At 37.1% G+C, this 21,573-nt stretch overlaps 1 protein-coding gene across 2 annotated transcripts; it reads right to left on the bottom strand.

Annotated features, from left to right (window-relative positions):
- Positions 1–1,929: 1,929 nt before the first annotated feature.
- tppp (tubulin polymerization promoting protein) lies at positions 1,930–20,924 on the bottom strand. Of its 2 annotated transcripts, none has more exons than XM_084385670.1 (5): positions 20,770–20,924; positions 12,104–12,187; positions 11,096–11,428; positions 5,015–5,168; positions 1,930–3,171 (listed from the first exon to the last, which is right to left on the bottom strand). In XM_084385670.1, exons 2-5 carry the CDS (start codon positions 12,121–12,123, stop codon positions 2,965–2,967), a joined length of 714 nt encoding a protein of 237 aa, XP_084241796.1. In that variant the 5' UTR covers positions 12,124–12,187; positions 20,770–20,924; the 3' UTR covers positions 1,930–2,964. The 2 variants fall into 2 exon arrangements, with proteins under 2 accessions (XP_084241796.1, XP_084241795.1); XM_084385669.1 differs by having other exon boundaries at positions 12,058–12,187; positions 20,770–20,916.
- Positions 20,925–21,573: the final 649 nt, after the last annotated feature.

Genomic DNA, 21,573 nt, shown 5'->3' with positions numbered 1-21,573 from the left:
GTCCCTTCTCTCCATAGACGTGGACAATATCGTCTATTACGAAAGGGTTCCCACAATCACGTAAAATATCAGGGAATTTTTAAATCGGTGTTTTCCCGGTCTGGAAAAGTCGTCATAAAGTCTTAAAAAGTTCTAATTGTATATTATGAATATAGATTTTTACTAGTGATAAAATTAGCTCCGTTTTAAACTATTAAATTAGCTGATAAATATTGCTTTTGCATTGACAAGCCATAGTGAGGTCCGATTCGTGAGCGAATCATTCTTTTGAGTCGTTTGTCTTTAGCCTCTGGAGCGTTAGAATGATTCATTAGTGAATTTAAAAAGAAATCCACACATCCAGTTTTCACAGAACGACTGGGAACGGTCATGGAAAAGTCATTGGTCAGACTCAGAAGTGTGGGAACCCTGAAGGTTGGATCTTGTCCAGTGTGTTCAGATGGCAGTGCGTTTATAAATAATTCAGAACACTAGTTACGGTAAAGGGAATGTATTCATTTAGACTTATGCCATATGCCAGCGTTAGTTACAGCATGTCACTTCTCTTGTAAACATTGTTCTGTAGGCAGAAACACTTAACAGCAAAGTGCCTTGATATGACATGTTAAATATAACAACAGTGCTTTTCAAACTAAAAATCCACAGCAAAATACAAAACTTCATTTTAATACCCTCATTTGCAGGTTGATCTATTGCTGATAAACCGGGCCCCAGGCAGAATCTGCACACTTAATCGTGTTTTATATGCTGATTTTGGGGTGAAATCTGCATAATGGATTTAAATATGGTAAAATGTGCTAATTGAGAGCTTAGAGTAGGCAGAAAGATGATCAGATTAGCCTAAATAATTCATAAACGAATAACAAACTGTTTCTGATTCAGGTTCTGTGCGAGTCTGATTATACGTGTTAAAATCATTAGAAACTTCTATATTGTTTTTGGCATTTTGTTTGCTCAAAGCTCTTAGTTAAGACACCCAGAGGAGAGTTTTGAAAGGACAACTAAGCCCTGCTGGTTTGACATTACTCAAGTCTGTATTGAGGTATGATAACGTTGGTAAAAGGTATTGTAATGCAGAGCAAGAAAATCCTGAACCTTTTGCTGATGGTGTTTCCTTTTACATGATATAGTTAATCATTCCACAATTAAAAACACACAGGCAATGTTTCATATTACGCCATTATAGAATCAGAAATACATAGTTATGCCATTAACTTGTCAAACCTACAAAAACATCGACCAAACAACTAGATATACAATCTTGAGCACCAGCGGTCAGTTCTTTATGCATCAAATAACAATTTATGATGGTTGGACTTTTGCATTCAGTTATAGATCATAAAATATACATGAAATCCAAACAGAATCAGTTGATTTTTTGTTTCAATTTTACATCTAGATGATCTTGTTGCTGGTAAATTAGATGGGGAAGCAGAAAAAAAAAAAGTCAAGTCAGTTTTTAAAGCAACGAATGCATCCAAATGACTTAAAGGGGTCATGACACGAGAGATGAAATTTGCCTTGGTTTTTTTTTTACATATTAAAAGGTCTTTGAACAAGTAAAACATCCATCAAGTTTCATAGTTTAAATCATCCTCATCATTATAAACTAAGCATTTAATCATGCTCCAAAACGGCTGGTTTGAATAATGAGGGATCTGTGACATCACACAGGCAAATAGATTTGCATATGCCCGCCTCCAGAGCAAGATATCGACGAATAATTATAAATCATCATATCATAGGCCCCGCCCACTGGCCTTCAGTCGCTTAACGGCTGACGTTTGCCTACACTGGATGTGAGCGTCGCGTCAAAAGCGTGTTCAGTTTCGCTAAACAGCTCTTTTGTGTCTCTGTACAGACTTCAGAAAGATCGCATTGGAGGATTATATGTTTGTTCGAAACATTTTGTTTTGTCAGCGAGGCGCAGTGTAATGGAGAGAAACTTCTGTGACAGATGAAGCTACAACTGTACTGGATCTGACAGCAGCTGCATCATAAAACATAAGTCAATTATTTCACAATGCTTTGTCTGTAAATGTTCTGTAAATGATAATGTTCTTAAAATCTGGCATACAATAGCAAGTGGGCGTTGCTATCGTTTCCTATGCATTGACGTTAGCCAATTATAAGGCGTTACTGACAAGCCTTAAAGGAGCCGCGCCTTCAGAGGGTCAGAATGAAGGTTTAAAATAATCGTTTTTCTGCATATATACTTGTTTTTTGTTAAAAAAACTAACATTTTAAGTGAACCTCAAGGAACATATTAAAATCCATGTCATGACCCCTTTAAATATTAAGTCTGTCGAACAAAGTTAAATGTGTTTTTTTTCTAACTTAGGCCTGAAACATACTTTACAAGCATTCTGCAAGCAACGTCATGGGTTTGATATCCAGGGAATGCATGAACGGACCAAATGTATAACTTGAATGCAATGTAAGCGTCTGCCAAATGCATTAAAATATGTGGAAAATATAAAATACGTGACCACAGTTCTAGTTTTGCAAGTTTTGCTATTATAATGCAAATTGTTTAGTGGCACAAACATTTGAAGGAAACTTTCCCATGGGTTAATGCACTTGCATTGCTCAAGCGTTTGCGTGTAACTTATATCTCAGGCCTGACTCTATCACATCATAAGAGAAGCCACAAATGCCAAATATTCATATATGCATTTAATGTCAATATTTACGACGGATTATCAGCAAAAACCACTTATACAGCGTGCAATATTGTCTTTCTCTTGGCATCATCGTGTTTGTTAGGAACGTACCAGCTGGTGACGTCAGTGTTTGGATGTAAACAGCGTTCCAGTTAAAAGTAATAAAACACTTAAAGGAAGAGGAACATAAACTCAATGTTATTCACAGAAAAAAAAAAAAGACATACCCTCAATTGGAAAATGACAAAAATCCCTTTGTGCTTTAGAGTTGGGTTTCGCGTTCACTGCTGGATGGAGAATCTCACATGGGTTTTTGTGGAGGTTTTTGAATCTTCTTCTCGTATGACCCTGCGTGCTTGTATCCAGGGACGTATCCGGACGTGTCCACCACTTCCACGCGTCCCGCCTTCCCCTTCCCGCGACCCGTCTCGTCGAAACGCTCCTTGTGCGATCCGGTGAACTTGGTGGTGTCAGTCAAACGGGACACGGTCGGAGAAGCCACGGCTCTCTGTGTCGAGAAGGAGAAAGACACTTTGAAAAGGAGAAGTTCTCCCAAACATCTTCAAATCTGTCTTCATTTAGTCATCTCATTATTTTCTTTTTCTCTTAGTTTTTCTGGGAGAATTATTCCTTTAAATCCCCATCAGTAATCAGTCAACATTTTTGACATTTAAAACAAGATTGCATTGTGAAAACTTACACATGTACGCTACCATTTAAAAGACTGCTTTAAGATTCTTAATGTTTTTGAAAGAAGTCTTTTGCCCATTAAAGCTGAAATTATTTGATCAAAAATACAGTAAAATCAGTAATATTGTCAAATATTATTACAATTTAAAATATCTGTTTTCTATTTGAATGTATTTTAAAATGTAATTTATTCCTGTGATGCAAAGCTGAATTTTCAGCATCATTACTGATAATGATCCTTCAGAAATCATTCTAATATGATGATTTGCTGCTCAAGAAACATTTCTGATTATTATTAGTGTTAAACACAGTTCTGATACTGAACTGTGGAAACTCTGATACATTTATTTCAAGATTCTTTGATAAATAGAAAGTTCAAAGCATTTATTTGAAACAGAAATCTTTTGTAACATAATAAATGTCTTTACTGTCACTTCTGATCAATTTAATGCGTCCTTGTAGAATAAAAGTATTAATTTAATTAAAAAATAACTCATTAAATCATCACATATTATTACATCTAGAAATCAGCATACAGTTTAACTGTAAACACTAATTATTCACATACTGTACATTAAAAATAAATTATTAAAGAAATAAGTGAGTAGATTTCATCCATTTACGACAGCAAGGATTCCCAAACGAACCCCTTTAATCTAAAATATTCTCCTTGAGATTTTAATTTAATATTTTATTAATTTAAAAACACATTTGCATGTTCACAGTTCTCTGATGTCATATGACATGCAGGCAAACAAATAAAATGTTTTCTTTTTTTTATTAAGTGTTTTGATTAATTCTTTGATTAATTTTATCAACTCCAACTCTCAACTCCATAAAACCCCAGTTTGAGAAAAACAGGATACTATTATTAACAAGTGAGGAATACACCAAGCGATTCATCTTAAAGGGGTGGTTGAGTATGATTTCACTTTTCTAACTTTAGTTAGTGTGTAATGTTGCTGTTTGAGCATAAACAACATCTGCAAAGTTACAACGCTCAAAGCTCAAAGCAAAGGGAGATATTTGCTTTTAAAGAAATCACTTTTTAAGGACTACAACAAACGGCTGGTAGAGACTACACAACATTCCTCCCGGGTTAGTGACATCACAAACCCTAAAATTTACATAAACCCCGTCCCCAGAACACGATTTATAGATTATCAAGACAGAATATGCTAATCAATGACTAGAACTACACATTAGCTACATAAATTCATCAACTAACCATTCAGAAATGTTGTCTACATGTTGTCACTTCTTCTTGAGTCTCTCCATTATTGTCTGAATCCGGTTTGAACATAAAAGGCTAAAAGTTTTTGACATTTTCAGTGCATGTCTGTGCGAGTGCAAGCTGTTGTAGCTCCGCCCCCTGTGCCAGGAGCAGCAGCTCATTTGCATTTAAAGGGCCAGACACAAAATGGTGCGTTTTTGCTCACCCTCATAAATTGACAATTTTAACATGCTATATAAAAATATCTGTGGGGTATTTTGAGCTAAAACTTCACACACACACTCTGGGGACATTTACATCTTGTGAAAAGGGCATTATACCACCCCTTTAAAGAGGCAATGAACACGAGAAATGCTAGTATTTCAAAGTTTCCGAATATAAATGTGTATTGTAGAGAAAGAACAGCACTTTTGCTCCGGGGCTTTACCGTGACTCCAGATATAACGGGTGATTTTCCTTCTATCAGTTTGTGAAGCTCTTCGGCGGCGTCCTCGCTGCTCTTATCTTTGAAGCGTTTCCTGGCCAGCTCCGCCAGCGCTTCTTTGAACTGGCTGTATGTAATAGTGCGGCCAGATTTGTTCCTAGAAAACAATTACATAAAGCAAAGACAAATAGATGATAAATTCATCAGAATATATTGTGGCATCAAATATAAACACATAGCGAAGCACAAACCTGCAAGACCTGATTAAAAGAGCTTCTGTAAACACACGAGGAATGCTTTAGATCTGATTGGCCGGTCTGTCTGAGAGTGACACATGCAAATGAAAATACCATGTTCCAAACCTCTTCTGCTTAACATCAGAATAATACATCTTGAGGGCGAGTAAATGGATGAAATATACATTTGAGTTTGCGTGGTAACTGCCTCGATAAAGGCCTCTGAAAGCGCGGCATGCTCTCCATCTGAACAGGCGCAGTGTAAACAGCCGTGTGCGATAACACAAACATGTCAGCTCTGAGAGCTCCAGCGTTTGGGTCATTACACACGGCCAGCAAACTCAAATTCACTTTTAATCAACTTTTAAAGAGGACGAGATGCTTCTCGCATCTTATTTATTGCTGTCGAGGGCCGAGCGTCCAATTAAACTCGACGGTCTTTCATTTACGTGTGTATGATAAACAGTTTTGGTTCTGTGTTTGGTCACCAAAATCAGCAGAACTAATTGATTTATCTGAGCTTAAAGCGGGATTTACATTTTGACTCGGGCGCATTCGGCCCATAAAGCAACAATGTAAAACAGTGCATAGTAACACAAACACAAACAGTTTTACTATGGTGACCAAGAACCTAAACAAAGCCCCATAAAGCCTGTGGTCTCCCCCAGCAACAAGCTCTGGTAAACACGCCTCTTTGGCTTTATAATTAATTTGACTTCGTTTTGTTTGTGCGATCCTTCAGCGCTCCGACTGTTCACTGCTGCCTAATGTCAGCTAAGAAATTCAGCACTGTTCCCTCTCTAAACTATGAGTATGCACTGAATGCTTTCATATTTACGCGCATACATAAGTCATAAACAGACATATTTAACCCTACATTCACTAACGGTCAAAAGGACTTTTAATGTTTTTGAAAGAAGTCTCTTCTGCTCACCAAGGCTGCATTTATTTGATTAAAAATACAGTAAAAACAGTAATATTGTGAAATATTATTACAATTTAAAATAACTGTTTTCTATGTGAATATATTTTAAAATGTAATTTATTCCTGTGATCAAAGATGAATTTTCAGCATCATTACTCCAGTCTTCAATGTCACATGATCCTTCAGTAATCATTCTAATATGCTGATTGGCTGCTTAATTATTATTGGCACTCAATTATTAATAATCCTTATATTCCATAATTAATAAATATATATGAATTCCAAAATTTTGATCAGGAGTTAGTGTATATACTGTATGTATAGTGTGATATTCTCACGCGCACACACACACACACACACACACACGCACGCACGCACGCACGCACGCTCGCACACACACACACACACACACACACACACACACACACACACATACACACACACACACACAATGAAAATAAACATCAAAAAACATTTTTTGCACAGAAAAATGTGCATACATTTTAAACTTTTAAAACAGACTGACAAAGACATTTATTAAAAAAACTCACTGTTCATCCTTTAAGTCAAATCTACTTTCAATAACATGATGTATTGTTCTACATGTTTTGCTCCACTGTATGGATTGTTTAGGTGAAGATAAATGTGATTGATTTATTCTGTGATTGATATAAATTCTTATCTATTTTTTTATTCTGGAAATGCAACATACACTGAGCCCAAGACAAATTTCCCTAAGGGGACAATACAGTATATTGTATTGTATTTAATGTTTGTTAGTATGGTTCTAATATGCTGAACTTTTGACTAGCTTTTATTGAAACATTTTAACACAAAAACGCAAGAGGAATCTGTAGTGTTTGCATTGCTGTGGTGCAGTTTTAAAGGCTTTATCAAGCATCATTAAGATGCATCGGCACTCATGAGGGGCTTAAATCTGTCATGGGCCGCACTGATTAAAGGAAACATGCAACTTTAGTTCTGTGATGCTGATCGACTACAGCGTCCCTTTTAAGCTTAATCTTTGGCCTGAGCCTCTGTACACACACACACACACACACACACACACACACACACACACACACTGACTGACTGCACATGTGTTCGGGCTCATGCAATCAAGCTCAAAGAGGGCAAAGAAAAACTTTTAGAATAAAATACATTTATCAACATATTTAACTGAAGTAACTTGCATTTTGCTCGCTTACTTTACAAGACTTGGAATATAACGCAAGAGTTGTCTACTGTTATGATATTTTAATGGTTTTTTGTGTGTCTTTTTTGGAGCTTTACAGATGGTTTATGAAAAAGAGCTGCATGAAAATGTTAGCATACAAGTTTGGAATGACATAAGAGTGAGTAAATGATGACAGAATTTTTATTTTTGGTTGCACTTTTCTTTTAAATGTTAACACCAGCATATTGCTTGCATTAGTTCTTTCTGCCTCACGTTTCCTGTTCTGACTCCATCTAGCAGAATAATCTTTATTCTCTCTCAGTCTGGGTGAAACGAACCTCTTGGTAAAAGGCAGAGAATTTCCTCAATGCATAAATAGCACAAAGATTTTGATCAATTCTTTCTCCTACTCGAGCAGTGTTTTCTAAACGTGTGTCTACGGTGCTCTATATTAAGGGCACATCGTTAAAATCAGTCCCTATTGAAGCAGCGATGACTCTTTCTGTCCTGCAGTCATCAGGGTTATTCAGCATGAGCCATCATGGCCTGTGGCTGTGGGGGATGAGCCTGAGAAATATCAACACGGCACGACTCCTCTTCACTGTATATTCAGAAATATGCATGAACAAAAATGAATGTGTGACCACCCTGTATATTTGGGTCACAAAAATATTTAAGTGTTTATATATACTAGTGCAAAATGCCCGTGCAAAATCAGTTTTTGTGTGTGTTTTTAGTAATTGTTGGTTTGGTGTGTTTGAGTGCTCATTGTTACAATTACACAGCAAAAGTTCAGTGACATTTTTATTTGTGCATGTTAGAAAGCACACAGTGAACTCCGAGAAAACGCTATGCTTGAGTTTGTGAATAGGCAACTACAAATGATGCCCGTGAAAGAGACTGTGAACGGATTGAATAGGATATGTTTAGTTGGTGAATAGCATAGGCTACTATTACACAGTAGCGATAACGTTAAGCGCACCAGAATTAAATATAATATTCAGAAGTAAACAGCATAGCTGATTTACAGATTCAGTTAAAGGGATACTCCACTTTTTTCGGAAATATGCTCATTTTACATCTCCCCCAGAGTTAAACAGTTGAGTTTTACCGTTTTAGAATCCATTCAGCCGAACTCCGGGTCTGACGGTACCACTTTTAGCATAGCTTAGCACAGATCATTGATTCTGATGAGTCCAGTAGCATTTCTTTCAAAATGACCAAAGAGTTTCAATATTTTTCCTATTTAAAACTTGACTCTTCTGTAGTTAAACCGTGTACTAAGATCGACGGAAAATGAAAAGTTGCGATTTTCTAAGCCTATATGGCTAGGAACTACTCTCATTCCGGCGTAATAATCAAGGAACTGTGCGGCTGTACCATGAGTGCAGCAGGCGTAATGATATGACGCAGCGCCTGAAAATAGGTCTAATAGGTTAGACAAACTTAGTCCCGGTCACGTTGGAAGAAGTTACCGAGCTGGGGACTATTTTCAGGCGCTGCGTCATATCATTACGCCTGCTGCACCCATGGTACAGCCGCACAGTTCCTTGATTATTACGCTGGAATGAGAGTAGTTCCTAGCCATATGGGCTTAGAAAATCGCAACTTTTCATTTTCCGTCGATCTTAGTACACGGTTTAACTACAGAAGAGTCAAGTTTTAAATAGGAAAAATATTGAAACTCTTTGGTCATTTTGAAAGAAATGCTACTGGACTAATCAGAATCAATGATCTGTGCTAAGCTATGCTAAAAGTGGTACCGTCAGACCCGGAGTTCGGCTGAATGGATTCTAAAACGGTAAAACTCAACTGTTTAACTCTGGGGGAGATGTAAAATGAGCTTATTTCCGAAAAAAGTGGAGTATCCCTTTAACATCCACAAATGAATAAGCGCGTCGATTCAGGGAGCAGTGCAAAGTGCCCGTGCAAAATCAGTTTTTGTGTGCTGATCACCGTCAAAGAAGTTCAGGAGATATTTCTTAGCGATGGCTGATTTCAACAGTTTCAATATGATAAAAAATAACTTTTAGATTTATTCAATGGATTAATTGCATTTTGGAAAAAAAGTGTCATGAATTTATTGCATTTTTGGGGGGAAATAATCCGTTTTTAATAATACATCTTTGAAAATCAAAATCTGGATTTGAATTTTTTAGGTTATTATAACCTAAAGATGCTATGTGAAAGTTTGAAACAGAAAATAGTGGTTTTCATCTTGCCACTTTCTTGGTAAAGAAAACATTATGTCAGAATGTTTATTTTTAAACCACAACCTTCTAAGTGCTTCTATTACCGATATATTTAACGATATCTTTTGCATTTCTAATCCAAACAATGCCAAACTTGGCACTGCACTTACTCGTGCCCGTAGCGAGACACCTGTCAAGTTTGAAATACATCGGACTAACGGTTCGAGAGATATGCGAATAACAGACAGACAGATTTTATAGATAGATATATTATTTTGTATTTATATATGTCTATTTCAATTTATATACAGTTTATGTATGTTTTATTTAAACTACTTTAATTACCGGTATAATGAGTTTGCACTGCATTTTCTGAATTCGGAGTGGCAGTTGTGAGTTGAGAGTTGCCATGACGACTGTGGCATCCTCAAACAACACAGAGAGAACCACTGAAATAACACCGTTTTCGTCTCTCTCACTCTCATTTATTACTAAAGGGAGTAACATTACTACAAATGCAATGATTAAAGGCAAATATGTTACTGTTACAGAAAATATCATTTACATTCCTACACTTTAAAGCCTATTGCACCAATCTAATATGCTTCTTTTTTTATCCCACTTGTTAAAGGGGCTCTATTATGCTTTTTTACATTTTTAACCTTCTTTTTTTAATGTTGTTGTTTGAGCAAAATGTCTGCAAACTTATAAAGCACAAAGTCACTCCAGCGGGAGTTATTCTCTATATCAGTGTCACTGTCTCTTGAGTCTGAACTCCCTGAAATGTCTCCATTGTAGTCTTGAGTTTTTTGTCTGGGAACGAAGGAACATGTCATAATATTCCTCATTTAAAGGGGTCATGACATGGATTTTTTTTTTTTAATTAAAGAGCCACATTTGATCGCGGCCCAAATCAGATCTCGTAAGTGTTTGTGCTGTTTTCATGTATGCATCACACACATACCAGATGTCTGCGAGAAAATCCAATTGGTCGACAGCGTAATCGTGACCCTCGTGAGCATTTGAGGCACAACGTTTTAGCCAAAATCTAAGAAAGCATAGCATGTGTGCTTCATAGACAATGCAATCCCAGGATACACTGCATCAAACTCAAAGTGAGTGATCCAAGAAAGCAGATTACTTATTCAAATTATTTGTATATATATTTCATCAGTATTAAATAAGTATAAGTTATTGTATCAAGTCATTGCATGCAGCAGTTTTGTCGTCTGCAGCTTTAAATGCTCGAGCTCTTTAAAGCAGGATGGATTCTGATTGGCTGTTGATATTTTTATCACCTGATTATTGTTTATTCAACAATATACTGGTAGTTCCACTGTGCCGTTATAGTTGTGTTGTGGAGTCTGCTATTCTTTTATATTTAAAATGTATTTTAAAACCTATACCTTTATCATTATTGTTATAGTTAACGACCTTGATGTGAACGGGCCTTTTGCATAAAAAAATCTATTTCTCTGTGTAGAAAATGAATGGGACTTTTACTTCCGTAACTCAACTCCTAAATGTGTGAAAGTGGTGCAGATTATGGCATACTTGACTTTAGAGAAGACTATATCCACGTCTGTGAGTGTGATGGTCTTGCCATCGATGACGCCGCAGTCTTTACACAGTTTGGACCAGTTCTTGCCGTTCAATTCTTTCCCGGTGGCTCGCGTGTCTCCGTGAATGGCGAAGCGTCGGAATGACTCCTCCAGCGCAGTGATCTCCACAGGCGTTTTGCAGCCCGCTCCTCCATCGCTCGTGCCGTTGGATGCGGAGGACAGGCGTTTGGCTGCTTGTTCTTTCGAGTGCTCACTGTGCGGCCTCATGGGCGAGCTGTTGGGTACGGGATGCTTGGCGGTCTGAACTTTAAACTCCTCCATGTTGCTGGAAAAGAACGTGAATTTTAATGGTTAATATTACTGGTAAATAATATAACTTAAAATGTGTTTGTGCATCTTTTTTCATAATCAATGACACTTGCTTTGATAGGTTATATCTAATGCAAAGACATAAGTGTCTAAATACTTTTTATGTCTATATACCGTAGTATGTCTGTATATCCATATTACACTGTTCATGTTATGACAACTTTCATACTGATCATGGTTATGCTGATCAAGCTGCATCAATAACCAGTTGAGCCAGCTGGTCCACAAACAGTTCAACAATTACCCATCCAAAATCAGTTAAGAGAATCTTGTTTAATCTTCAGCTGAGATTTCAGGAACATTAGATGATATTAATAATCAATGTCTGAAATGCCACTTGTTGTTTTTTATTTTATTTATTGTTTACTTACACGTGAAATCTATTCAAATTCACATAATTTATAAAATATATTATATAAACTTTAAAGTAATATTCAATAATTGTATGCCTTAAAACTCATCTTTGATCACCAAAATGACAATGTTGTGGCCAATTCAATTTATGCTTGCACTCATTTCCAGCGTACTATCTTAGATATACTCAAGAGCATGTATTTCCATATCACCAGTCAGTGAAATACATACTTTTATTGTGTAGAAGTCTGACATAGCTTAGCATCTCTAGTCTGACCTTTGCCCTCTGCTGCCCATCCAGCGCTCGGATTCCACGTCAGTGTTGCTCACTTTGACTCGCTCCTCTTGCTTCTTGATGCAGCTGAAATGACAATAGTAGTTTTGTATTAAACATGAATATTAACTAGATAAAAACAAAGAGCAAAGCAAAATAGGAATAATAATAATAAATATAGCTGCGAGCAGCATCTAACAGGGTTCAGGTGTTTTAAGACATTTATGCCATCTATGCTGTTAGGGTCTGGGCGACCCCTTTGTATAACACCATTTTCAGTTTTCACATTAGTGGCACAATTGTCAAAACTGATACCTAAGGATGAAGTGATAAACTTTGACAAAACGTGACTGTAAATGTTATAATAGTGATTTTATAATTTCTAAAAATGAATGCAAAAGCAAAACCTGTGAAAAGAACTATATTAGTGTGTAGAATGACTAAATGAACATTATAACCAGTAGATGGCAGCAGAGGATCACCAAGCGGTGAATCGTTGCAGAATGAGCTTGTGATAAGTATAACAAGTTTGGTGACAATATCTCATAGCGTTAAAGAGTAATAGCCATTTTAGTGAAAGTGGCCCTGCCTACTTTGGATGTTTTGGCGTCCCCGTCATGAGAGCGAATCACCAATCGAAATTCTTTAGACAACTTTTTGCCATGGGGGTCTCTAGATGATGCATGTCAAGTTTCGAGTTAGGGCTGGGCGATATGGCCAAAAAAAAAATCACGATAATTTTTTTTATACCAGTCGATATCGATAATTATCACGATAAAAGTCAAATCTTTATTTCTTTCAAGTTTAAAGACAGATTTTTGCTCCTAAGTGAAAGTTGTAGAAACCAGAGCGTTAATTGTGGTTTTAAACTACTATTGTCAGAACATATCAGGACAAACACTTGCCAAACTGGTGAACATTTCACAAATCTGAGGTAGAACATTCAAACATTTGTCATTTTTCCTTAACAAAATAAATATCTTTATTGGACAATTAATTTCTTAGTTTCTGCATGTGCTCATTTTTATTTGGTAAAATTTTATATTCTGACTGTTTGAGTTTATGCATTTAGATCATGATAACCTCACTATCATGGCAAAATGTAACTTTATGGTTTCTATGGTATTTGTATGAAAAACAGTAGCCTAAATACATTATTAAATACTGTAATTATATTCCATCAGTCCTTTAATACATCGTCTACATTAATAATATAATACAATTCAATATGTATATCCCACATTTCATGGTGCAGTTAATATTACTAGGCTAACGTTACAGTAAATCCATGGTAAATGATGGGGATTTGTAGACGGTAAAGCCTTCTGACTGTATCGTTGTGCACGGTGTTTCTCCTGTTTGTCAGCGCTGTTGCATCTGCCTTTAAACTGGTTTAAATCACTGAGACATTGTGTTCTTCGCTGAAATCAAGCGCTTCTCACTGGATCTCGTGACCGAGAGCGATCAGAGTAGTGCTGCACGATTAATCGTATCGCAATCGCGATGTGAAGCCTACGCGATTATATGACGCAAAATGCTGCGATTTTATATTAAATAAACAAATGAGCGCTGTTAACACACTTATTAATGCAAATGCTTTTAAACCATTCATGTGCGATAAGACATAAAAGAACGAGCTGCCTGTGAATGTCCTCCTGACACACACACACACACACACAGAGATAGACGCGCGCCAGAATCAAGTTCTCTTTCGCGGTAGAACGAACAACACACGTATGTATGCCAAAATGAACGCGCTGCCTGTGAATGTCCTGACTGTGACAGACAGAAAGACTCGCGCTAATATCGTGCGTGCGCACAAAACAGCATGACAGTTCTCTTTCGAGCTTGAACGAACAATAACGCACACAATTATGCCAAAATGTCTTTTTGTCGAGTGTCTTCATAACATAAGAGTAGTCTTATGATGAACATGAAGAGTTGTGATGACTCGTGAAAGAATGAGGCGCGTGTGAGATCCGCGTCTCTGACAGCGGCTGGTCTTAAAGGGACAGTACACAGTAGCCACTAATATCTGTCGCTAAAGTTATTCTTTTTTTCTTTTCTTTTTTTAACCCTGACATGTATGGTTACATGTACTCTTGTATGTAAATTATGTTTTGTTCTTGTTAAAATGCAATAAAAAAAAAAAAAATCTGTCGCTAAAGTTAATCAAAGAACAAAGGGGACAGAGAAAAACACTCACTGCTCTTGACTAAAGAACTTTTTTCTTTAGGCAGATTATCACTAATCTGTGTGTGCATTTATTTTCCTTTAGAACCAAGCAAGTTGACTCATGAAACCATTTGTTTATTATATCGCATATCGCAATCGTAATCGCAATATTGACCTCAATTATCGCAATATGACATTTTCCCCAAATCGTGCAGCCCTAGATCAGAGTAAACGCATCTGCTCTAGGGTGAGCCAGAGAATGTCTAATAAGGCGAGAACTTCCATTCTCAGTACACTTCCGGCTTCTGAACTGGTTGCAGTTCCACTCTTGTTCCATATGAGGGCGCTCACAGGACGAGTGCAGAATGAATGGAGGTCTATGGCGCTATACCCCTCAAAATCCACTTTTCTCAGGATATAATTTTTTGTCTAGTAATTTGAATATTGTATTCGAAAGGAGATGCAAAGAAATTACACATTGCTGGGTGTTAGATTTTTTAGAGTCACTTATTTGCTTTAAAAAGTCTTTTAAAGTGTCAATGACGTCATACACATCGTACGACCAGAGATACTGCTTTACGGCAATCCTTCAGTCACTTTGGTGCTTTCGCGCGCATCGACAACACAGCTGACACAGGTAAATACACGTGCTAAACGAGTTTTTGTTTTGTTTGTTTCTGGTCCCACTTCGGATGCCACGATGCCATCAAGTGGTATCTCTAGTCGTAATCAGTCCTTCACTGACCAATCAGCGTTCATTAGCAGAATGCTAGCGTGTTATGGGCAACAACAACTCAACCTGTAAGAAATCGAAAGGACATAAGTACTCGTTCATTCAACCTTCGACCTATAACCCATGTTGAACTTGCAAAACCTACTATCAAATCTGAGATTTCTCAACGGCAATCGGGTGAAAGAGACACATTTAGCCGTCTAGCCCCATAGACTCCCATTTATTCTGCACTCATGGGCGATCGCCCCCAGTGGAACTCTGGTGGAACTACAACCAAAATTCGGTACAATAGGACTTAATAGGGAGTGGGCAGGCTCTCCGTAGACGGGCTCTGGGTGAGCTCGCGCTGCGCTGCCGTTTGGACTTTGAGCCGAGCGGATAAATGGTCCGTGTGGCGCGCGGTTCAAATGAGTTTCGTTCCGCTTTTGGCGCATAAACATTATCGAACATTTATAGAACTCTTGATATCGTTTTATCGAGACAAATTATATCGCGATAATTATCGTTATCGTTTTATCGCCCAGCCCTATTTCGACTGAATCGGACAAACGGACTATGAAGAGTTCGAAAATATTCAAAATGGCAGAAAGAATGGTGTAAATGAAACTTGAGATACACGTTTAGTCTTAAGCCGAGGATTTCAATGGAAAATACAGTGTTTATTGGTCGATTTGGCTGAGTCCTTGTATCTGAGTAGCGAGCAAGACTACTACTATCTGACCAAGTTTCAAGTCTCTAGGCCTAAAGTTTGGGCTGTACGATCAGTTTTATGGCTTCGCGCTTGAACCCCGAATAATATTAGTTTGACTGTTTTGAACTCAAAGTGTTTTATAATATAAATCTAATTCTGATTCATTCATTTGCTCTGATTCATCTGATCCTTTGGTTTGAGTCCATCAAGTTCCAAATAGACAGGGTAATCAAACAAAAAGGTTTGAAAGGCATTACCTCATGATTATGTAATATATAAACTACATCCAACAAAAATAACTACATCATGTTATCATTAATGTGATAGAAAACGACTACAGTATCATGATATTACACTTTAAACACCACTAGATCACAGTAGTTATTCTAGAGCACAGTTTGCTTCAGGTCACACATTACAAGGATGAGAATAAGTGTTTCCTTCATGATGTAACCGTCCAGAATTAAACACAAACCCTCCAATATGCTCTCATGGGCCGATGCTTACCATTACTCACTCACGCTGTTTAGATCACACTTACTTTCAACTTTCAAGGAGCAAGATTTAAAGAGATCAAAATCCAATAAAAAAGTATTTTTAAAATGTATATAAAAAATTCCTATTTGTGATTCAAATCAAACACAAAGCAAAATATGAGATTATTCATAACATTTGCATTAAGACCTCAAGAAAAAAGTTCGATTTGAATCATGTGGTAAGAAAGTAAATGACTGAATCAGTGCAGAAACATCTTCACATTATAAAACGCTTGAGTTCAAAGCAAAAGACTCAAAACCACAATTGCACCAAAACACCAAAACCAACTGTGATTGGTCGCTTTGCACGTCCTCTTCCTGTCAAAGTGGGCGGTACTTGGTCAGAATAACCTGCAATTTGTTGATGTCCATGTGAAGTCTGACTACACAACACTAATCTCACATGATTTTGCTCACATGCACCTCAATCACACATTTGTCCAGGTACCAACATTAAACAGCATTTCTAATGGTTAAGTTTGTAAAAATGATCATTTTCTCACAGACGCTGAATGCTCACCTCCCAGAAGCTCCCATAGTGCAATGTCATGACACCTCTACAAAGCCAAAGCAGCTCTTTCTCTCCTTTTCTATGTTTTAAACCACTAAGTCAATCTTTATACAACACAGTCTGGACCGGCACTAGCAGTATCCTCTGTCCCAAACCAGACAGAGAGGTTACGTCACACGGCCGTAACACTGGGACACATGGGCTACAGTAGATGAATCTGTCTTTATGGTCGGACAGAAGAGCTCTGTAGGGCCAAAGTGAACTCCTCAAGTACAGTCAATGTACAAGAGGACCCTCAAAATCCACTTGAAGATGTCCCTATTCAAGAGCGTTGTGTTTTACTTCTCTTTCAACAAAGAAACAAACCTTTATGAATCACTCTCAATCATGTCATTCAGCTCTATGGGCCCATTGTGCAGTCTAGTGTACTACATACACACGGTCGCGTCAGTGACATCGCCACTATCGCTGGCATTAGCCGGCCAGTGTGACAATAAAAGATAACATTCTTATCTTCAGACCGAGATAGAAATATCAAAACTAGGAAGAACTTGGGAGTTTAGTTGTTTACGGTTGGTGTATTCATTCATTTGACATTGAATATAATCTGATATTGTGCTTTTTTTTCTTCATCAAGTTACAAATAAAGAGAGCAAATAATCAAATTGCATTCGTTAAGTATTTAAATCACTGGATTATCAAAATAACTTAAATAATTCCAATATAGGATATATAATTACAATCAAATTGCATGAAGCAATATTATATATATAATATATAACATATATACAGTATAAATGTACAATCATTTCTTTTTATAATCCAGTGATTTTAATAAAAAATGTATAATGTAATTGTATTTACATATTATAGATTGTATAGATTGTGTGTGTGTGTGTGTGTGTATGTCCGGCACTATTTTTTTCTAGCGGAAACTCTGATATATACATGTATATCTCACACGATTTTAATACATTATATACACACACACACACACTGTTACTGTCTCTTGGCTGTCTCACACTGTCACACTGTGTGTGTGTGTGTGTATATATATATATATATAATGTATTAAAATCTTGTGAGATATATATATATATATATACACACACACACAGACTCTTTTTATATAAAACATAATTTTTTATCACAGTAATTGTGTGATATATTTATATCACAAGGTTTTAATACATTATATATATATATAGTCAATTTGTCATATCAGTCAACATAACAAAGAGTTCCTTAAAATACTCACATGAACACACCCAGTCAATAACATTTCTACAATCATTAACGTAATAAAACTGATACCGCTAATGACTGAACTGATTATAAGTGATCTCTTAGTTCATCATGTTTATTGTATATGATGCATGGAACCATAACTATGCAATTTTGAGTGCAATTTGAATGCTTTTATAACACAGCAATCAAGCCAGACATCTGCTGCTGTCTAATGCTGGAGGTAATTCTGTAAACTTCAGAGAAGAACAGAGTATGATGGAGGCGTCAGAGAGGGAGAAATGCTTTTTTGCATGCACACAGGCCTCAAGAGAATCTGTGATTGGTGGAGCGTATGATGATGATGATATGCATTCGCCTTCTGGTCATGCATTGCACAGATGAGAGCTCAGACAATAAACTGACCTATTTTACACACACACACACAAAAAAACCTATTTATATCAGCAAAAAATGAACATGGAATTCAAAAAATGTCAGCAACATAAAAAGACTGACGAGAATGGACTGAGAACAGAAACAGGATATGATGTAATGCATAAACAGGAAGAGGACGCAGATAAGCACAGGTAAATCAGTAGTTAAACACTGCCAAACTGGTATCAGTTAGGATGGATTCCACTGAAAAATAATGCGATAACAAACATGTCTTGACAGTTTAATGTCTAGAGAATGCATCAACTTATAAAAAAAAACTTGAATGCAATGAAATGGGGATGCACTGATATGAACATTTTGGCCGATACCGATAACCGATAATTCTCTATATTTAAAAGCCGATAACCGATATATTGGTCGATAAATCTAAATCCAATTTTTTTTTTTTTTTTGGAGATCCTGATTACAAAACAAGTCACCAATTTCATGTCCCAAGCACACAATTATGATGTTTTCATTATAATGTTAAGTAGCTTATATGACAGACTTGCACATGTTGCACTTTACTGTGTTTTCCTTTTTGAAGTTATTTCAAGCAATTCAAACCCTTAATGGCGAACAGTGCGCATCTGAAGTGCCTCAGCTGAAGGAAATAATCCATTATTTATTGGCTTTAATATATCGGCCACATTTTCTTATCGGGCCGATAACGATAACATTAAAAATGAACCGATATGGTGGCCGATATATCGTGCATCCCTAAATGAAAGTTACTTTGGATAAAAATTTCTGGCAAACGCATAAATGTAAATGTAGAAAATCTAGCGCAGACAAACACGTCTCCATGATGTCTGAGTGTGTGTGGCGTGTGCCCGTTTGCTTCACAAACGTTCAGAGATGGCCCCAGATCACCCTGCTGCCACTGATCGGGTCAACTACATCTTTCATTACATCACCCGCCGCCCGTTCCTCATACAGACATGTCTTTCTCGTTGCATGTCCCTATACACTCTCTCACACTGAATGCTATTTGTCTCCAGCATGACAATTTCTACGTACACTGACTCTGCAACGATGCACTGATGATGTAGACTATGACATGTCAGGTGTGTGCAGTCTAGGCCATGTTTTAAGGCTTCGACTTTTAACCTCTGTTTTAGATGTTGGGGTAATAGTTGGCGTCAAAAGTCAGTGTTTTTAACGATATAACCTAGAAATTAACAATCTGGGCCAAACTCGGCGAATGGCTGCGTCCTCTGGTCAGGCGTAGCTAATCTATGAACATATGGACAAAACAACTGTGATGGGAGATCAAATGAAAAACCTCAAGCCTTTTTCTGTGTCTGAACCGCACAATCCTCAAATAAATGAATGTTAAAATTCACTCTGATATGTCAATACACAAACATACTTTATATGACATATGGATGGATGGACAGACAGATAGATAGATAGATAGATAGATAGATAGATAGATAGATAGATAGATAGATAGATAGATAGATAGATAGATAGATAGATAGATAGATAGATAGATAGATAGATAGATAGATAGATAGATAGATAGATAGATAGATGGATGGATGGACAGATAGATAGATAGATAGATAGATAGATAGATAGATAGATAGATAGATAGATAGATAGATATGGATGGACAGACAGACAGATAGATAGATAGATAGATAGAGAGATAGATAGATAGATAGATAGATAGATAGATAGATAGATAGATAGATATGGATGGACAGATTGATAGAAAGACAGACAGATAGAAAGACAGACAGATAGATAGACAGATGGATGGATGGATGGAATGAAAGTCAGAACCATACACAAAACGACAGACAGACAGACAGACAGACAGATAGATAGATAGATAGATAGATAGATGAAATGATAGTCAGAACCATAGACAGTTTGATAGACAGAACAATAGACAGACAGACAGAATTACGTTCTTCATCTCGTTTGATTCTACACTTTTAATCGACACTCATTCACTAGCGTTTATGTAACAGCTCTATACATTCCCAGCATCACACAAGCGTTATATAAACTGACCATGAGCATCATGATGAAACACGTGATCATTGTTATTGTCATGAACACTGTGCATCTCATGCATGTAACTGCAGCTCTGCATCCTTACATGCAACAATACTGACGAATACAAAACAAAACCAGCACAGAATTGCGCAACAAAACAAAAACGAAACCAAATCGAATGGACTTCCGTGACAACGGTCAAAAATGAAGCACAAAATGTGCTCGGGTTGTTGTTTTGGAGGTAAAATTATGAAAACATAAACACGCTCGTTATCAATTGCGTTTCAAATGCGTTTAAATCGGATGGTATGAGAGAAACGCGCTGCTAGAATGGTCAAAACACAGTCTCACCTGAATGATGTCTCCGTCGTTTTCTTCTTTCTGTCAGTGTCTAGCAGAACATGTTTACATGAGGCATCCGCGGGACTGAAAGACGCGACGCGACGCTCGCTGTCATCCGCGTGTGTGTGTGTGCGCCGCGCTGGAGAGCGCGCGCTCGAGGACCAGCAGGAGCTGCGCGATGATTGGCTCGCGCGCTGTCACCTTAATCTGAATATGCCCGCGTGAGTGAGTGAACATGAGAAAAATGACTTAATTAATGAATTACAAACTTTTGTTATGAGCTTTTCTATATTTAAATACATAATGTAAAAAAAAAAACATTATTTTGTTTTATTACTATTATTATTTTACATATTTTGGCATGCATGTGTTGGCGTGTCTCCAACTGCTTATATTATGATTCTCAGTTGAGGAGGTGTCAACTCTGTTACCATCTAACACCATAATATTACCATCTAAAAAGCGATCAATTATTCATAAAGTCAGTAGAATGGAAGGTTCACATTCTTGCATGCAAATCCAACATTGACACTAAACATAAACAAATAAATCAAAATGAAGGAAAATGCCAGAACAGAATGTCTTCAGTAGCATGGAGAATGTTTTCCCCATAGAGAATAGCTGTTTCCTCTGAATGCAATCAAGATGAAGCTCGTTAAAGCAGATGAAACGTGCTGGAATGCAGGAAATATGACTAAATAAACTGCATGTCTATCAGTAGTGTGTCTGTTTCCTGCAGCAACGGCTTTCTTCACTGAGAGACAGTGAATAAAGCTTAAAATCCATGAAATGTTACACAACCAGTGAAGGGTT

This window comes from Rutilus rutilus (genome assembly GCF_951802725.1).
Source record: "Rutilus rutilus genome assembly, chromosome: 17".
NCBI lineage: Eukaryota > Metazoa > Chordata > Actinopteri > Cypriniformes > Leuciscidae > Rutilus > Rutilus rutilus.
Note: the sequence above shows the minus strand (reverse complement) of the source record. Positions and strands in the feature narration are given on the sequence as shown.